General features: G+C 44.8%; 1 protein-coding gene across 1 annotated transcript in view; it reads left to right on the top strand.

The window, feature by feature from the left end:
* scaper (S-phase cyclin A-associated protein in the ER) overlaps positions 1-18,710 on the top strand; it is a 67,520-nt gene that overhangs the window by 931 nt on the left and 47,879 nt on the right. The window contains exons 2-9 of the mRNA XM_056281619.1: positions 2,915-3,032; positions 5,069-5,145; positions 6,449-6,646; positions 9,338-9,438; positions 9,906-10,022; positions 10,665-10,800; positions 10,928-11,209; positions 11,727-12,065. Of these exons, the coding sequence (XP_056137594.1) occupies positions 2,915-3,032; positions 5,069-5,145; positions 6,449-6,646; positions 9,338-9,438; positions 9,906-10,022; positions 10,665-10,800; positions 10,928-11,209; positions 11,727-12,065 (1,368 nt within the window). The remainder of the gene's footprint in view (positions 1-2,914; positions 3,033-5,068; positions 5,146-6,448; positions 6,647-9,337; positions 9,439-9,905; positions 10,023-10,664; positions 10,801-10,927; positions 11,210-11,726; positions 12,066-18,710) is intronic.

Genomic DNA, 18,710 nt, shown 5'->3' with positions numbered 1-18,710 from the left:
GCAACAGAGTGTGAGGGCTGAGCAGCAGGCCAACTGTGTGCACATGACTGCGCAGCAGCGTTGTGGCAGAAGAAGAGCAAGCGAGGGAGAGGGGGGCTCTGATGCAGAGCGAGGAGTGAAGAGGGGAGACGCTGTAAACACGGGAAGCTGTATGCAGCGGACAGCAGAGCGGAGTGGCAGGCAGGCAGGCAGACGGACAGCAGCAGGCAGAGGCTCAGGCCCAAAGGGTGGCCGCTAACTCAGCAGAGTGCTGAAGGCTCAGGCTAGATTACAGACAGAGGTACGGAATGAGCAGTCGTTTTGAAAGAACTGGCAAGCTACTGAACACTTGTCTCTTTCAAACGCCATTGGTGGAGGAGTTGACACAGCTGGGCAAGTTGCTATAGCAGTGCGAGCTGCACAGTAGGAATCTATTTTGGTCCTGCTGTCAGATGACGATGTCACCTTGCCCAAGTGGCAATGCCAGCGAAGGGAAACAGGTTGTCTGACATGGGCTGCAAAAGTATGTCAGGAGAGGATAATGAAGAAGAACCTACCTACAGACTCTACTTCTATTCTGTATGTAACTTTAATCTTTCACTTTCCCTCTGTCTATCTTAACGGACTACGTTTCACCCAAAGTCTTGCAGCATGTGTCTTGTTTGCAAACCTTTTAGAACAGAAACCCTACACCTCTTCTCTGTCAGCCAGCACAATCCAGGAACATTAACTCTGTTCTATGCATGGTAAAAGATCGGTTGGCGGAGAACATGGCAAAAGTTCGGTGCCATTTTAAAGCGAGAGTTACTGCTTCAAGAGAAACCGCATTCTTCTACAAAGTAGCACAGGTGACAGGTTGTCTGTAGCTGATTAAGTGGATCAAGCGAGCCTTGCTGTAAAGCCTTTTCTGCGTCAGGCTGCTGCATACAGTGAGCCATCAGTCGTGAATAGTCTAGGCAAGTTCTTTCCACAATAATCATTTGCCTCTTGATGGCCGCCAAGCTCAGGAAATGCAGAGTAAATACTTACAGTTTGTAATGAGATGGATTGGTATACTGGTGACCAGACAAGGTTGCTTTAGCCTGTTTCAGTGAGGCCTAAATCATTTTATGTCCTGAGCTATCTTTGTAGTTGTCCTTCTCTGCAGAGGATGACGCCTAAGATACTCTATATGTAAAGAATTTTACTCACTAAAAGTAGGTCAGCTGGATATCTCCCCCTGGGACACTGAGTAGTAGCAGACCAGAACACTAACTACATGCTGTTTATGCATATGTAAAATCTAGTGAGCCAAATTCACATCATGCACTTAACCTGTAATGCTACTCTGACTTTTTACATGGGATTTTTACATAAGCCTTGTAGGGGCAGGGGGCGGGGCGGGGGGGGGGGTTGATTCAGTGCAAAATTGCAGAACTAAGCTGTTACAATTTTAATATTGCACTGTTTCCCCTGAATTGCAATGATGACACACAATTGCCAGATGCTCTGAAGAGGTTTGTTTTAATGATTTCTACTTCTCTGAATGTTTGAATTTGAATTATTCTAATGTTTACTCAAGGAAGCTCATGTTTTTAGCTTTTGTAATACACTGAGCTTGAATTTTTTTTCTTGGAACATTCTCTTTGGATCATTGTAGCTTTCTTCACATTTTACTGTACATAAGAGGGGATGAAGCCTTAAAATATCATAATATTGAATGGCAATACTTATAATATCGTGACATTTGAAAAACTGCATTATGTATGGAGTTGGCATTCATTATTGTAATATTGAATCAGGGAGTACCTTTTGATTCCTAGCCCTAAAGCCTAGGGCTAAGTATAATAGCCCGGCATTATCTTGGATGTGAAATATGTCATTACGTAGGCACATTTGTTTTAATTGAAGGTGTTGAAGAGAAATATGTTATTTAGCTTTTATTCAAACTCAAATGCTGGATCGCTTGTGTATTTGAATAACTTTTCCCCTGAGATATCAAAGAAGACCAATTGAATGGCTTGCGCCCAAATTCTGTTGCTTTCAAGAGAAGCCCTGTCAAGTAAAATTTGCATTGGCAAGTCTAAAGCCATATCTAATGGTTTACCCAGAAAAGAATTGGTGTCGGCTCTCTTGGAATGGTAAATAATTCAACAGGCTATTATTTTACGAATGAAAATACAGTGAGTTGAAGATCTGGTGTGATAATTGCCAAGGCATCAGCTTCTGTGTCACTTGGCCACCAGATTACCGGAACTCAGTATGTTTTGAGTTATAGAACATCTAACTGAGAATGCATAATAATACACATTGCAGGTTGTTCTTCCTTATTCCTCACAAGGTTGTGGTTAGCATTTCTGTATGAGCTTTGAGACAACACTGATGTGACACTGTTTATTTCTGAAATGGGGATGGTGAGGATGTGTGTGTGTGGGGGGGGGGTGGACTGGTCAGCTGACACTAACTAGAGCTGGACATAAAGGCACTCGGATTACTTAGCGAATATTTGATGGATCAAGCATCTGAATGCTCCGTGGTCTTTATAGTATGCCAATGACTTATTTTTAGAGCGCGCATGTGTCTCATAGGTGAAGGATATGACTAATAAAATGACGACATTTTTCTCCGCTCACAGTGAGGTTTACCCATGCATACGGAATATGCAGGTCAACCACAATGCATGCTGGGTACAAAGCCTCTAGCTTTTTCCTGTCGGTTACTTCACCCATAGACTTACTGTGAGTGCATTTCTTATAATGGGTGCATCATCTGGCCCAAAAAACAATGGCGCATTGCGGGTTTGAACCCAGCTCACGACCTTTGTCCCATCACTCCCTTCTGTTCAAGAGCATCTCTTTTGTCGGTTTTTGAAGTGTGTATCAACAAAGCACTAATGGTGAAAAAGAAAAAAGGTTTTCCGCAGATGGGGTGAATGCATCCTTTGTTGTTCGTGCAGGCATCCTTCCAGCGATCCAACAGCCATGACAAGGTGAGGAAGATAGTGGCAGAGGAGGGCCGTGCTGCTCGGAACCTCATCGCCTGGAGTGTCCCACTGGAGAACAAAGAGGAGGAAGGTCTGTGACTTCAGAGCAAAACTTAGCTGTTTTTCTCCTCATACTTACAAACACAGACGTGCTCTCCCCACTTGCCCTCTCAAACACAACATCGCTTGTGGTAACAGTGGAGTGAACCTTTGTGTGGATGTTGTGTTGTGCAATGTTTGTCTGGCACGGTGCAGGTTTCTGATTATTACTGTCCCATCAGGTGTTTACAATGTAGTTACCAGAATAGGTAGAGTTCAGTAATTTTATTGTCTAGGTCTTCATCTCACCTGTGGCGAGTGCTACCAATTTGGACATTGGGTTAGTGGGAGCAGTGAAGTCGTTTGTCTAGGTCTTGACAAAGACTGGCTGTTGTGAGATGCCAAGGTAATATCAATCCAGACATTGCCCTTTCATAACATCTATGGCAAAATGTCATCTCTTGTCTCACATAACAATTTATTTTGATAAACCCTGTAAAGATATAGTTAAAATCTTAAGAGCAGCTATGGGGTACTTAACAGTTTTTCTCTTCTACTAACCGTCAGTTATTTGACTCCCTCTGATTTAGGGTTAGATAAGTAGACTGTTTAATCATCTGTGTCGTTACTGGACAATCCTTGCAACCTAATGGTTCCAATTCTCTGATAGCTCACAAGCAGAATCAAAAGAAAAACGTCTGTGGTTGCCATAATAACTCTTGTGTTTGGCATTTATCACAGTGGTCTTTTCTGCATTGGCAATATTCCAAAGTAAAGTTCTATTGGGTCCGCGCAGTTTGAGAATCTGCCCCCGCCTCAACCCACACACACACACACACATTCACTCCTCACCCCCTCACTTTTCTTGCTTTTGCTCTCACGGTCATTCCCACTTGCATGGTTGGTGTTTGGGTCATTTCATTGCTGTTATATAAGACTGCTGCTTTTTCCCGTTGGTGAGCATGTGTATACAGTCACCAGAGCTTTGGTTCATTCTGCAGGCTTTATGTTTTTAAGAAAAAGGGTTTAGTTTATGCCAAGTTTATTTATTTGTTTGTTGGTTTATTTATTTATTTGTTTGGGGGTCCCCCCCTTTTTTTTCTATCCCCAATAGGTTGTTTTCATATGATGTCACGAACTACAGATGGAGGGCAGGAAGTGATTATCTACATAGGAAGCACTATCACAAACTTTCGTTATGCCTGTGTTTGGCGTCATTAACTGAGTAACCACAAGGAGTTTTTATTGAGTACCAAAAGTTGTTGCTCATGAGGGGGGAAAAAAATGCAAGAAATTGACCGAAAACGGCGAAAAAAAAAGGCTTGCGAACCGTCGTCTGCGGCCGGGAGGAGCAGAGTCGGATAACGCGCGTGTGTGCAGTGACCACTTCGTCAAAAAAATCACTCTTCATAACATAAGGATCATGTCCAACATATCTTACTTTCTGTTTATACCTTTCTCTCATAATATCGTCTAAACTAGCACAGTTCGGGCTAAACTAGCTCCATCTCGTCCATTCTGCTTTTCACTCCCTGCCCTCCATCTGAATCTCGCGCGTCATCAGAATCGCGTGACTGCAAACAAGCTATTGTACTCGGCCAATTACCCCACTCTTCCGAGCCGTCCCGGTTGCTGCTCCACCCCCTCAGACTACCACATGCCTCCTCCGATACATGTGGAGTCGCCAGCTGCTTCTTTTTCACCTGACGGTGAGGAGTTTCGCCAGGGGGACGTAGCGCGTGGGAGGATCACGCTCTTCTTCCCCCTCCCCCCTGAACAAGCACCCCAATCGACCAGAGGAGGTGATAATGCAGCAACCAGGACGCACACCCACACCCGGCTTCCCACCCGCAGACACGGCCAATTGTGTCTGTAGGGACGACCGACCAAGCCGGAGGTAACAAGGGGATTCGAACCGGCGATCCCCGTTTTGGTAGGCAACGAAATAGACCGCCACTCCACCCGGACGCCCCAGTTTATGCCCAAGATTATTATAAAGACTATGCTGCTTGCCACCTCATTGGCCAGAGCATTTCTTTCAACAGGTATTGGGTATGACTTTTTTCCATTCCTCTCTTTACTTCATAGCAAAGGCCAAAAACAACTCCAGCAGTAATCCGAGGGCTCAGAGAGTCAACTCTGGGGTACATCGGAATAAGAACAAGGTGGGTATAAGATGAGATGACGCAGTCCAACCCCAAAGGAAAGTTGAGTTGTGTCGAAGCAAGCAGACGTTAACAGTGCAGAAGACAATGACCACGAATGCAGTACATGAAATACAATATAATTTAAAATACTTGACTAGCTACCCGGGCCTACAGAGTATAGAGAAAAGGCAGCCATATTCACAGAAAAATGTGTTTTGATTGTGTATGGAAAAAATGTGCATGGAAACTGTAAATCTTAAAAAGAAAAAAGAGATGAAACTTGCAAAAAAAGGAAAACTAAGAATACGTTAAAAAATGAGTAGTACTATGAGACATGTTGCACATATTGTAATAGTGCACATAGCGCTTATTGGACATGAAGTAGTGCATGTTCAGTGTTACAGCTTGGTTGTAGCAGCCTGTTGCTGATGGAGCTGCGCTGATTTGGCAGTGTGCCTTGACGAGGGTGGGAGCCGATGTTTTCTGTAATGGCTAGCAGTTTAGCTATCATCCTTTTATATGCTAACATTTCCAGTTCGTCTCTTCTTTTGAAGTGAAGTTGGTCTAACACAAAGGAGAAAAAGAGATAGCGATGTGTTATCACAGAAAGCACATGCATGCTGTATCTTGTTCCCACAATAGTTGAGTGAATGCCTTCACAGTTCTTGCTTCAGCCATTGTGTATGTTAACAACCGTATTCACCCATTATTTAATGGGCCTGGTTTAGAACCAGTTGGCCTCTTGCCACCATCTTGCAGGGTTGTCATTGAGTTTAAAAAGCACTAGAGGGCACCATATGCCTATCTAATTTAGACATCACAATGCAAGTGATTTTAGTACTGGCAAATGACATTATTGAGGGTGGCTCGGTGATGCAGTGGTTAGCACAGTCGCCTCACAGCAAGAAGGTCCTGGGTTCGAGCCCCCAGGTTGTCCAACCTTGGCGGTCGTCCCAGGTCGTCCTCTCTGTGGAGTTTGCATGTTCTCCCCGTGTCTGTGTGGGTTTCCTCCGGGTGTTCCGGTTTCCTCCCACAGTCCAAAGACATGTAGGTCAGGTGAATCAGCCATACTTAATTGTCCCTAGGTGTGTGTGTGTGTGTGTGTGTGTGTGTGTGTGTGGGCCCTTTGATGGCCTGGCGGCCTGTCCAGAGTGCCTCCGCGCCTGCCGCCCAATGACTGCTGGGATAGGTGCCAGCATCCCCGCAACCCTGAGTAGGATAAGCGGTATGGGTAATGGGTGGAAATGATATTGACCTGATCACACTGTGATGAGTTTCGCTCCCGTTAACCACAGCGTTTGATTGTGCCCTGTCTCCCCAGAATGCAGGTGTGGAAAGCAAAAGCACAGCTGGTGCCTTGCTGGACAAGGGGCCAGAGAAGAGCCCGACCAAAGCCAGGCAGCCACGCAAGGTGGACCTGCGAGCGCGCTACTGGGCTTTCCTTTTCGACAACCTGCGCCGGGCCGTTGACGAGATCTATGTCACCTGTGAATCCGACCAGAGTGTTGTAGAGTGCAAGGTTGGCTCTTCTGAACAAAAAAACAAAAAAAACTTATCTAATCACAAGATTTAAATGCAGTATCAGTGAAATCATTATCTTAACTTTTTATATTCGCGGTCAGTGGACAGCACAAACTAGTAAAATATCTCTGAGGAGACTGAAATGTGAAATCTTTATGAACACCGGAGGGGGTTATTGAGCTCATTACCAACTGTCTCCCTCCCAGCATTCTTCTGAAGTTCTGCTTTATGTCAGAGGGGCTCTCTTAAGGCTTGCTGGTGAGAGAGTTATCCCAGAACTCTCTCGCAGCCCGGCCTGAAGGGAGGGAATATTGATGACAGAATGTGTTTACAATGTCTGTAATTTTCTTTATTCTTTGTGTTATGGTGGTTGTAAAGCCTTTTCCTGACTAGAAGTACAGCCTGGCTAGTCCCACTCCTTTTTTCTTTTTTTTTCATTCGATCACACGTTGTGATGCTTTTTGGGGACAGCGGAGTGGGTTTTTCCTCCATCCTTGACATGACGCTGATTTCATACTTAATAGAGGACTGTGAACAAGCTTGCTTTTCAGCCAGCTGCAACTAATCTTCACATAACCGATCCTCCACGTCGGGCATGAAGCAGTGACTTTTGTTTTGCCGGAGGTGGTAATTGGCGGAGTCGGTGCTGCAATGTTGCCTGGGTGTTTACACTGGCACATGTTGCCGTGCCTGTGTTGTTATTGATTCTTCTGCCATGCCGCATTATGCTGAGCATGGTTCTTATGGTGGCCTGCGGTCAGTGCCGTATCCCAGCTCCCTGTGGTGTGGTTGGCATGTTTTCCCTACTGGAGCCCAACTCTCTGTGGTGTGGCCGGCATTACTGTTTGCTGATCTGTGTCAGACCCGAGGCTGCAGCAGACTGTAGTTCTCACAGTGCTGCGTTCTTCTTCTTCTTCTTCTTTTTTTTTGCTCACAACTGCACCTAATGGCAAGGCAGCTGGGTGCCGCTCCTAATCCCTATCCTATCCCATCCCACCCAGCTCAGGCCTAATGGACACTGATTGATGATGGAGTTATCTGGGGAGGAAGCAGAGTGCTCTGATAGCTACAACCCCCTCTGTGTAGTCGGGGGGGGCAATCTGCATTGTGTGCTCTTATACAAACAACTCTCCATTCTCTACCCATAAAATTGTGGGCACAGACACAATCTTGGTCAGGAAGCTCAGGCTAATTCTCTGTCAGGGCAAGCTTGCTGATATAGACGTGTCTTGAGCTGCTTGTTGTGTAATTCTGAAGGAGAACCACAGGATACCGGTTCACCTCTTGGATAGTACACAACTCAAATGATTCATATGTGCTTCATAAAAATGCCCACATGTCTTTAATCTACAGCCCCCAGGTGTAATTAGTTCTTATCAACTATTCTTTCCGCTGCCTGACTCCTGATTTATTTGACACATCACTCACAGGAGGGAAGAAAGGCTTTTAGTGTCCTTTTTTCACCTGTAGGCAGTTGAGACACTTTGTTAAAAAAAAAAAAGAAAATCAAATATAGGAGACTTAACCCAAACAGGCTGAGCTGACATTAAATAAACAGAAAATTCAATGGTAACTAGATGTTGTAAGACTGGATGGTTAGCGTTATTAAATGTAATCTATCCGTTTGGCCTTGTTTAATACCAACCAGTAAGACTAATGTGGCAACCACAGGCTTTTATTGCCTATCCACCTTTGTGGTCTCATGTCTGTGGCAGGTTTAAGCGTTTTGTCATTCCCCATGAAATGTTATGGGAAGGTTGTATTTAGGTAAGTGTGCCTGTTAACATGCTGTTGGGAGCCAGAGCTTTATAGCACCTTCACTCGCTGTCTGTGTCTGTCAGGGCAGCGGCAAGCCTCCCCTCGACTCCGCCTTCATTACCAAATGAACAGTGGGCCGAGGCGGAGGGTCTCGCCTGTTAACCAGCTCTAATCAGCGGGCCTGTTGCTGGGGACATCCTTCATTGGCCTGACTTGTCTATTAACTAAAAGCACAGTGAAGCTTTACTCTCAATTACCACTCCCTCCACGCTCCCTATCAATCACCTCTGTCCGTTTTTACTAGAGCTCTGGGAGAAGGCTCCAAAGCTCACCACCTCTCAGTGGCCACCTCTGTGTACAGATGGTGGGCCTGAGCCATCAGTTTTGTGTCCGCTATAGCCTTCTCTGCTGTTTACGGTTCAACCTTATATTAATAATTTGCATGTGTTTCTCTACCTAGGTAAGACTTATAGGAGTTTAGCAAGTGGGATATAAGAGCATCTTATGGGAATGATGAAAATGATGAAAAGATGGAATTTGGTTTTCAAGTCTTGCTTTGTGATGATGATTATTATTATTTTTGATTGCTAGGGTGAGTTCCCCCTCCTCGGTGCTCTTCAACGATTGCCTTTATATGGATGATCTTAATGTTATCAGGGTTTAAAAATCTTCATCTCTTCAGATGAAAAAGAAGTCTCGCCGGCCACACATCACCTATATCATACTCAGAATGATTCATTGAGGTTTTCAGCGTGATGAATGCGGAAATTTGAATGTAGACATTGTTTTTGCCTTTATGTTGCAACTACAGGAACGTATTTTCAACTGTAAACCTACACGGACATTGCTGTGTGCATTGTCACATTATTGTAGGTGATGCATGTAGTCTGCTGTTTGATCTAAATCTCCCCATCATAACTGCTGTCTTCAGGAGGTGCTGATGATGTTGGACAACTATGTACGGGACTTCAAAGCGCTCATAGACTGGATCCAGCTTCAGGAGAAGTTGGAAAAAACTGATGCCCAGAACAGGTGATCTACGGCTTTCCCCTATTTCTCTCGTCCTCTCTTCGTCTCACTCACTCTCTCTTCCCATTTACAATTGCTCCCTGAGGTGAAACTGGAAGTGCCAGTGTCTGGTCCCTGGCTTGGAGTCACAAACAGAGTCGATCAATAGCCTTGGCTTTAATTCAAAGAGATCCACCAGTTTATTGGCTTCTCTTTAACACAATGACCACTGTAACCATAAATTGACTAAGGGATTAAACGGCCACTGCTGCTTCCCAATTTCTTCATTTAAAGTGTACTGTTAATCAATAAGACAACTTGAAACTTCTGCCTCATCTATCGCACAGATTGTTCCTGGTGAATCAGATGTTGAACAAAATTGCAGCAGTGTGGGCCAGGCTTGCATTTGGCTACTAGGTCAAGGGGGGGGGGTGTTTTTTTTTTTTTTTAAGATTTTTTTTTTTTTTTTGGAAACTTGTTGTTTGGTCCAGACCCACCTCCTTAGCCTGGGAGGTGCGTAAGATGTCTCCTGGACGACACGTGATGCCCAGCCCTTCGGCAGACAGGATGGTTCCATCTCCAAGTGCACGACGCTCCCTCAACTTTGGGTGAGCGTAACATGCAACCTGTTCTTTTCTCACCATTAGGCGCCTTTTATCTCATAGTAAAGATCCTCGCAAACTTTTATTTGGTGAAAGTTATACTACAGTATATCCTGAAATTTAATAAATCAATATTTTCAAATTTTGCGCCGAGCCTGGCTGTTTTATAAAGGGGTTGCAAAATGTATGCTATGTTATCGGCTAACAGGACGATTGATTGCTATTGATGGTAAAGCATTTGTTTAATGTGATTTGTTGAGTCTCTCTCTTTGGCTGTGGAATCAGTGGGAGGTGTAGATGAAAGTCAGTTAAAGACTGCTGAAGCATTGGTTCAATATGTGCACTGCTCTGTAATCAGACGCTGCAGGAAATGGATATTGATCATGACGGAGGCCTGTTGCTCAGCGTGATCTGAGTGAAGGGTGATCTGGTTAGATAGACACTATCTTCAGACCGCTGAAGTATACCATATTGGACAGGCTCTAGAAGTTGGCCAGAGATTGTAACCTTTATTAGTGCTTAACTGAGAAGGAGTTGTGACAGTGACACAAAAATAATGAAAAACTTACTGGCTCACACCATACGTAGCTCTGGCACAGGGTGCCATATCTTTGCTTTCATCCATTAATTAATGTGTGTGGTTTCCAGCGGTCCCCCACCTAGCCTGGCTGCATCTCGGCTCTCCCACTCAGGCCCCAGCTGGGCTGACCGAGTCAAGTCCTCCCAGTCCCTCCCCATTACCAATCAGCCTTCCAGTTCCCCTGTAGAGAAACCTGGTAAGAAGGTCTCCCCACACAGACACCTGATTTCATCAATACGGCAATAGTACGTATGCCCTTTGACCGAGACGCTGTAGCAAAGCATCCTGTCTTTCACTGAGCGCATTCGCTGTGGGTTTTCCAGGTAAGAAGGATGCTGAAGGATGGGAAACTGTCCAGAGAGGACGCCCCACCAAGCCTCGTTCCGCTGCCATAGCTGCTAAGGTCAGTCCAGTCCCAGCTCGTGTCACACCCAAACAGGACAGTACCAAGGACAACAAGCCACAGTCGCAGCCCCGCAGGGAGCGACAACTCAGTCCCCCCTGCCCCCAGGATAAGGACAGGGCCCAGCCGGACTCTGCCCAGCCAGTCCTTGCAAATCCTGCCCCGATGGAGGAGGAGGCTAGAGACCCTGCGAAAGGGCATATGATTGAGGTACTGAGGTCCACTCCCTCACTTTCTAACGTCTCCATCCTTCACCACAGTCCCCAGATATCAATTATTCACAGGCAGCAGAGAAACACTAGACTGTTTTATCAGCCACATTGTTTTTGTTTGGGGCTCCACAGTATTCATGGACAGGCTGTCCAGACAGGCATATCAGCTTTAAGGCGATTGATTGTACACTGACATTTCAGAGGCAGAAATCCCATTTTCACTCTCATGAAATAAATACTCTGCGCCTCCAAACACACTTGGTATGGGTATATTCCAAGCTTTGGTTGATTTTTGAATTACAAATCTGTATTTTCACTCAATCTGCATCTTTTGATCAAAATTGAATGTGTAGGGCATGTTTGTGCCTCCCTGCATGATGTGTGTTACCAGCAATGTGTGCTTGTTGATTGTTTTGTTTTTTGTTGAATTGCTCTCATCAATTTGCTTGAAATATGCATGTCTTTAATTTTGTTTGCCTGTGTTTGCGTGTGTTTGTGTGTGACTGTCGGTGCAGCCCCGGGCAGAGAGTGTGCAAGATTCTGGGCAGTGTGTCGACGCACCTTGTGAAGATGCGCCTCCCCAAGTGTCAGCTCACGCCCCCACCCAAGCCCCAGAACCCACCCCATCCTCAGCCCCTGTCCCTCCCACAGCCCTATCCATAACCGTCCCAGTCCCCACAGTAGCCCCAGACCCAGCCCAAACGGACAGGCTTGGCGTTCTGCCAGCCTCGGGGGATGATGGGGCCATGGGGGGTGCATCACAGGGCATGGCAACATCTGCTCCAGGACAGGCCGAGGCTCCCGTGGCAGTGGTGAAACTGGAGAGTGTGCTGGACCCCACAGAGCTTTCTACTGTGAGTGCTGAGAGATGGAGGAGCAGAGGGGAGGGTGGGTGGGGGTGGGTGAGTCAGGGAACCCCTCAGGGACCATCACCGCCTAAACAAAGTCAATCTAAAGAAACGTCCAGACCAGACGTGCTGACAACAGCGCATAGCTCTGCCCAGGGAGATCAGTTACTGTGTGGGCGTTGGCCAATAGCTGAGAAGATAGTCTTTGTACTAAAGTAAGAACTTGGAAGGTGTTGACTGTGAAAATGAATAACTCACTCATTTGGGTTTTATTCTAATTACTCCTCTTCTTAAGTTCTGTCCAAAAAAAAAAAGAAAAAAAGAAATGGGGGAACTTGCACTAACGCTCAGTTAGCATTTTACCTAAAATGTCAGGGGTCAATGAATGCACCTTGCCTATGGCAGGCGTGAACTATATGGCAAAGTACTTGGAAGTAGAATCGGCAGTCTCTCTGGAGTTAGTAGAGGATAGCTACAGTTGGATTTTGCAAAAAACTGTATTAAGATAAGTTGCAGCAAGAGAGTAAAAAACACAGTGATGGAAATCTCCCAACTATGTAGAGAATGTTGTCTGAGGTCAGATCGAACACTGATCTGGGGTGCATTTCCCAAACGCGTCGGACTAGTTAGTAAGGTGTTTTAGGTTGGTAAGTGACTTCATGAGTTGCCTTGCTATGAACAGATACATGAGCAACTGAAATTCAAAGACATTGATTTAACAAAATCTTTGTAACAATCCTGCACAACCAACTAAAGCACTGCACTCAGTAGAGCGCAGATCTCCACCAGCCCTACATATTTCTCCCCTTCTCTGTACACCCACACGTGGACAGGAAAAAAAAAAGTGTTTAGCCTGACGTTATAAGACTTTTGCACAGCGCCAAAGTCGATTTAATGGGAAATATGGGAAAAAAAGTTTTTAATATGCAGTGCTCAAGCTAAAAAAAATCTACCCAATGAAAACATTTTGCCTGTCAGTCTGTGGATGCGCAGCCTCCTTGGTAGACCCTCGCACAAAAGCGACCAAGTCTAATATGAAATGACAGAGATCAGGTTATCATAATTCCAAGCCCTTATTAAAAGATGTCAAATGTGTTTAACTGACGCGGTTTTCGTGATATAAAATGATTGACTTTCATTCATTCTGAAGAATAAAACAACAGTAAGAAAACAGCTCAGCCATGGAAAGTGTTTTATTGTAGCTACTGAAATGATTTCCAGCTGTGACTGTTTAATCCTACTCTAAAATTGTAATTTTATAGTGGAGTTTTAACATTGGAGCCTATGGCACTTCTGCGTGGTGGTGAGGTGAATAAGGCTAATTAGTTTTGGTTCATCCAGTGTTCCTCCAGGTCTGCTGTGCTGAGATCAGCAATGAATGATTTGTTGTTGTGCGAAATACGATCGACCTCTCGTGTAATTTCAAGACTCATATCCGAATATGTTTTGGTTGTGACACTGTCGCGTTACGTGCGAGTCATGAACGAATCGTTCGAAACGAACTACTCTTTTGTATTGAGATGGGAGTGACAACTCGTCTCCATTAACTCGTTCACTCGCCCCTCCCGCTAGCTAGTGCGGAGACAACGTGTCAAGATTGTGCAACTCTTATATTAACTGTATTTGTGGAAATTTGTCAAGTTAATTGCTGTATTAACCTAGCCCTGTGAGAAAGGCAACCACTTTGAAACCACTTTCAACTCGGTTCTCGCTCTCCCAGCCCGAAGCTGAAGGTCTCGGGCTGCACAAATCGCTCGCTCGCTCGCTCACTCACTCACTCACTCACTCACTCACTCACTCACTCACTCACTCACTCACTCACTCACTCGCTCGCTCACTCACTCACTCACTCACTCACTCACTCACTCACTACTCACACTCACTACTCGCTCTTCCATCCCGGAGCCCGCTCCCTTCCCTGAGCTGCAAGTCTGGCTCGGGCTGCATGAATCACTCACTCAACCACAAGTTCTATGCCGCAGTCAGTAACTGTCCATGAATTTAAAATTGGTTCTTTTTTTGTAGTTTACTACAATTCGATTCTGATTGTTCAATCATGAAATTCAACAGACCGTATTGCTATGGGTGCCGTTCTGAGATAGGACTGACTGCTGTTCATATCTTTTAAGCGGAATGACAGAGGTTTTTTTTTTTAAACGGAAAACAAAAATTTTAAATCCATACAATTATTTTATTCATTTTTTATTACCAATATTTTGTAGAGGGTTATTATAGGATATGTATGAGGGAAGTGTGACAGTGGTGAGGTGTGCGGCTGGAATGACGGATGGGTTCAAGGTGGAGGTGGGATTACATCAAGGATCGGCTCTGAGCCCTTTCTTGTTTGCAGTGGTGATGGACATGTTGACGGACGAGATCAGGCAGGAGTCTGCGTTGACTCTGGTGTTTGTGGATGACATTGTGATCTGTAGGGAGCAGGTTGAGAGAGCCTGGAGAGGTGGAGGTATGCACGGGAGAGAAGAGGAATGAAAGTCAGTAGGACTCCCCCCTACAAATAAGAGAAGCAACGTCCATAGATATTTTTAAGAATCAGCTCAAGACCCATTTTTATGCTCTTGCTTTTAATTAATTCCATTTTATTTCTTTTACTCTTATTTTTTATCTGGTACTGTGGTTTTATTTCTTGCCTTGTTTTATGGTTTTTGTCTAGGTCTGTGTTTTATTACTTTTAACTTATTTTATCTATATTGTTGTTGAGTTTTATTGTTTCCCTTGTTTTTAATGTAAAGCACCTTGAGCTGCATTTTATGTATGAAAGGTGCTATACAAATGAAGTTTATTATTATTATTATTAGGCGCAAGACGGAATACCTATGTGTGAATGAGAGGGAGGACAGTGGAATGGTGAGGATGCAAGGAGTAGAGGTGACGAAGGCGTATGAGTTTAAATACTTGGGGTCAACTGTCCAAAGTAACGGGGAGTGCAGGAGAGAGGTGAAGAAGAGAGTGCAGGCAGGGTGGAGTGGGTGGAGAAGAGTGTCAGGAGTGATTTGCGACAGAGGGGTACCAGCAAGAGTTAAAGGGAAGGTTTACAAGATGGTTGTGAGACCAGCTATGTTATGTGGTTTGGAGACAGTGGCACTGATGAAAAGACAGGAGGTGGAGCTGGAGGTGGCAGAGTTGAAGATGCTAAGATTTTCACTGGGAGTGATGAAGAAGGACAGGATTAGGAACGAGTATATTAGAGAGACGGCTCAGGTTGGACGGTTTGGAGACAAAGCAGGAGAGACAAGATTGAGATGGTTTGGACATGTGTGGAGGAGAGATGCTGGGTATATTGGGAGAAGGATGCTGAATATGGAGCTGCCAGGGAAGAGGAAAAGAGGAAGGCCAAAGAGGAGGTTTATGGATGTGGTGAGGGAGGACATGCAGGTGGCTGGTGTGACAGAGGAAGATGCAGAGGGCAGGAAGAGATGGGAAAAGGATGATCCGCTGTGGCGCCCCCTAACGGGAGCAGCCGAAAGTAGTAGTAGTAGTAGTAGTTATTTTCTTCACCTCAGTGTTGGTTGTGCTGCAGTATGTGTTGGTCCGCCTGTCACGTTTGCTACAGTCCACTGCTCTGCTCGTCTCTTGAGTGACAGCGTAGAAAGCATTCACAATATTTCAATCAAATCTTACTTTTTTCAGATACACGGGTCCACATTTCTAGCAAAAGTTTTGAAGATTGACTACAACTAGACTGTCCATGTGCTGCACTCACAGTTGAGCATTTTTCCCCACACAAAATCATCAGAAAAGGTGCAGCTGTAAAACGGTGAATAATTTTTTAGAGCATCACAAACCCCATGACCAAGGCCGCTTTCTGTAGCTGCCCGATCTGATTCAACCGTAGATGTGAGTTGCGCAGGCACACGGTTGGCTCAGGGCAGCAAAAGAAAGCAGTGTTGGTCGAGCCAGCTAGAGAGTGACTGAGGAGAGGGAGTGGCGATAGCGAGAACAAGCGTTTTTCGATCACCCCAACCAGGAGAGGTTCTTCATCATACAGTGATAATGGTGCACGCAAAAAAAAATTAGGCTGACAGGTCCAGTAGTTTGTGAGATTAGCCGCGGACACACATATGTGTGCACACGCGACCAAACGCTTAATCCCGTCCATGCTACCGCCTGGCGGAGATGATAAGAAATGCTTAAACCAGTGGTTTTCAAACTGGGGTCAGGACCCACAACCGGGTGGGTTGAGGGATATCCACAATAAAGATGTTTTGTGTGGAGACGGGGGAAAAAAGGGGCACATTTATTTTTATTTATTATGTGATCAGAAATCTTTTATTTTCATACTTTTCCAGCCAATGCAAACAGTGCAATGATTAAATTGTATTCTAAAATATCACTAAGATAATGTTTAATGTTGACATGTTTGTTTCAGTTGATCATTAGTATGTCATGAAAAAGAAATACTGCACTGATGAACAATATAGAGAGCATTGTTAATTATCTCACTTTTTGACAGGTAATGAGAGTTTGTTGTTTGTTTTACTGCACAAAATATTTAGTGGGTATCTCCGAAGGTGGGTCACAGGTTGAAAAAGGTTGAGAACCCCTGGCTTAAACAGACAATTCTCATGTGGTATATTGAATGTCCCCCTGAAACAACACAAAAGACATATTATCTGACAAGTAACGCGACAGGATGCAACCTATTTTGATATGGGTCAACATAAACATTGCCAGCATCTTCACCAAGCTCCCTGTCCTCCTCTTCTGAAAGGTCGGCATTGACTAACTGCTGCTGAGGAGTAATGGTGTTAAGCAGCAACAGCACAACATTTAGCGCAATTTCACTGCTGATGCAGTAAAACGATGCATTAAATTAAAAAAAAAAACCCAGTTTCCCGCCCCACAATGCAGTGTGCTTGAGCGTGGGTCATATTGACCTTGTCGTCTTAATGTGTAGCTGGAGAGGATATACTGTAACCCCCCCCAAATCATTCGCAGCTGCCTTGCAAATAGTGAAATTGTCCCAGACAAAAGAATTGTGCATGCTGCTTCATGGCTATCTTGGCCACAATGGTGGTGGCAGATCACTTGGACATTAACGGCAGGCTAGTCTTTCCTGACATGTTTCTGTCTTGAGGGATAAGGGCCCGGCGGTACAGTGGCTCAGTGGTTAGCATGGTTGCCTCACAGCAAGAAGGTCCTGGGTTCGAGCTCCAGGGTAGTCCAACCTTGGGGGTCGTCCCAGGTCGTCCTCTATGTGGAGTTTGCATGTTCTCCCCATGTCTGCGTGGGTTTCCTCCCACAGTCCAAAGACATGTAGGTCAGGTGAATTGGCCGTACTAACTGTGATGGCCTGGCAGCCTGTCCAGGGTGTCTCCCCGCCTGCTGCCCAATGACTGCTGGGATAGGCTCCAGCATCCTCGCGACCCTGAGAGCAGGATAAGCGGTTCGGATAATGGATGGATGGATGGGTATAAGGACCCTTGAAATGTTGGCTACTGTGTGTGTGTAAAACCTCCGGCTGGTCCCCTACATCTCCTTTGCTTCGCTTGGAAAGGTGATGTTGTTGGGCAACTGCAGGAGCAGAGGTGTTACTGTTGGAACGTCTCTAGAAACAGCTGACGTTCTGTAAAGAATTTCCACTCATTAAACAATTCACAACCAAACGTTACATGGGCTAAACACGTTTGTATTGTAGCACGTTTTGTTTGCAGAAATTGAGTCATAAGTATGGGAGAGGTTGGATTTAATAACATACGATATGTCAGCCTATTCATAATTTTATCTATCTGTCTGCCTCTCTCTTTCATCTATCTTTATGCCTCATATGCCTATTTCATCTACTAATCTTGTCTATCTCTTTTTAATCTTTGTCTATTTCATCTATCTCTGTCCAATCTATCTGTCTCATCTATCCATCTCATTTTTCTCTCTGTCTAACCTGTCTATCTCATCTATTTTTTATCTGTCTGTCTCATCTATCTATCTATCCTATCCCTTTCTAATCTATCTTTCATCTGTCTATCTATCTGTCCATCTATCCTTATAGAATGTATTTTACCTGCCACGATTAGTTTTGAAGGTATGTTTTAGTGTTTCATTGAATGGTGTCATTAACAGTGTTGGTGAAACTACGTTGGTGCAAACTATGGTGGCAGCATGGTGATGGTGGTTTCGGGGAAACACTTATGACTAGGTTGTTACTTTCTTTGATTTGTCATACTGCTGTGGTTGGACAAAGACTTCCGTCATTGTTTGGGAGACGTGCCGTTGACCCCTGTGCTGGGCAAAGCCAGACACACATTGGGCGAATGAGACAGGCTCTTTGCTGTTTAGATTTCAAGCCAACTGCTTCTGTGCTGAGGGAAATCTGTCGCTCTTTCATTAAGGTTATGCAAAATAGTGTCTGAACTGGAGTAGTCCGTTTTTCATTCCCATACTGTCACCACGTCATGAAAATCCCCTCAAGAACCACAGACGGTTGAGTCAGTTCATCTGGACACGAGGTTTATTGAGAGAAACGTTTCATCACTCATCTAAGTGGCCTCTTCAGTCTCAGCTGACTGCAGTTACCCCCACTCTTATAAACAATACAGTGGCATAAAAGCTGAAAACAACAATCAGTGTCATATGCAGATTGCCATGGCCATTAACTAGAGTTTCAATGGCCATGTGTACTATTCACAGAGGATT

The sequence above is a fragment of the Lampris incognitus genome, chromosome 6 (assembly GCF_029633865.1).
Source record: "Lampris incognitus isolate fLamInc1 chromosome 6, fLamInc1.hap2, whole genome shotgun sequence".
Lineage (NCBI taxonomy): Eukaryota > Metazoa > Chordata > Actinopteri > Lampriformes > Lampridae > Lampris > Lampris incognitus.
This window is presented reverse-complemented; position numbering and strand designations above follow the sequence as displayed.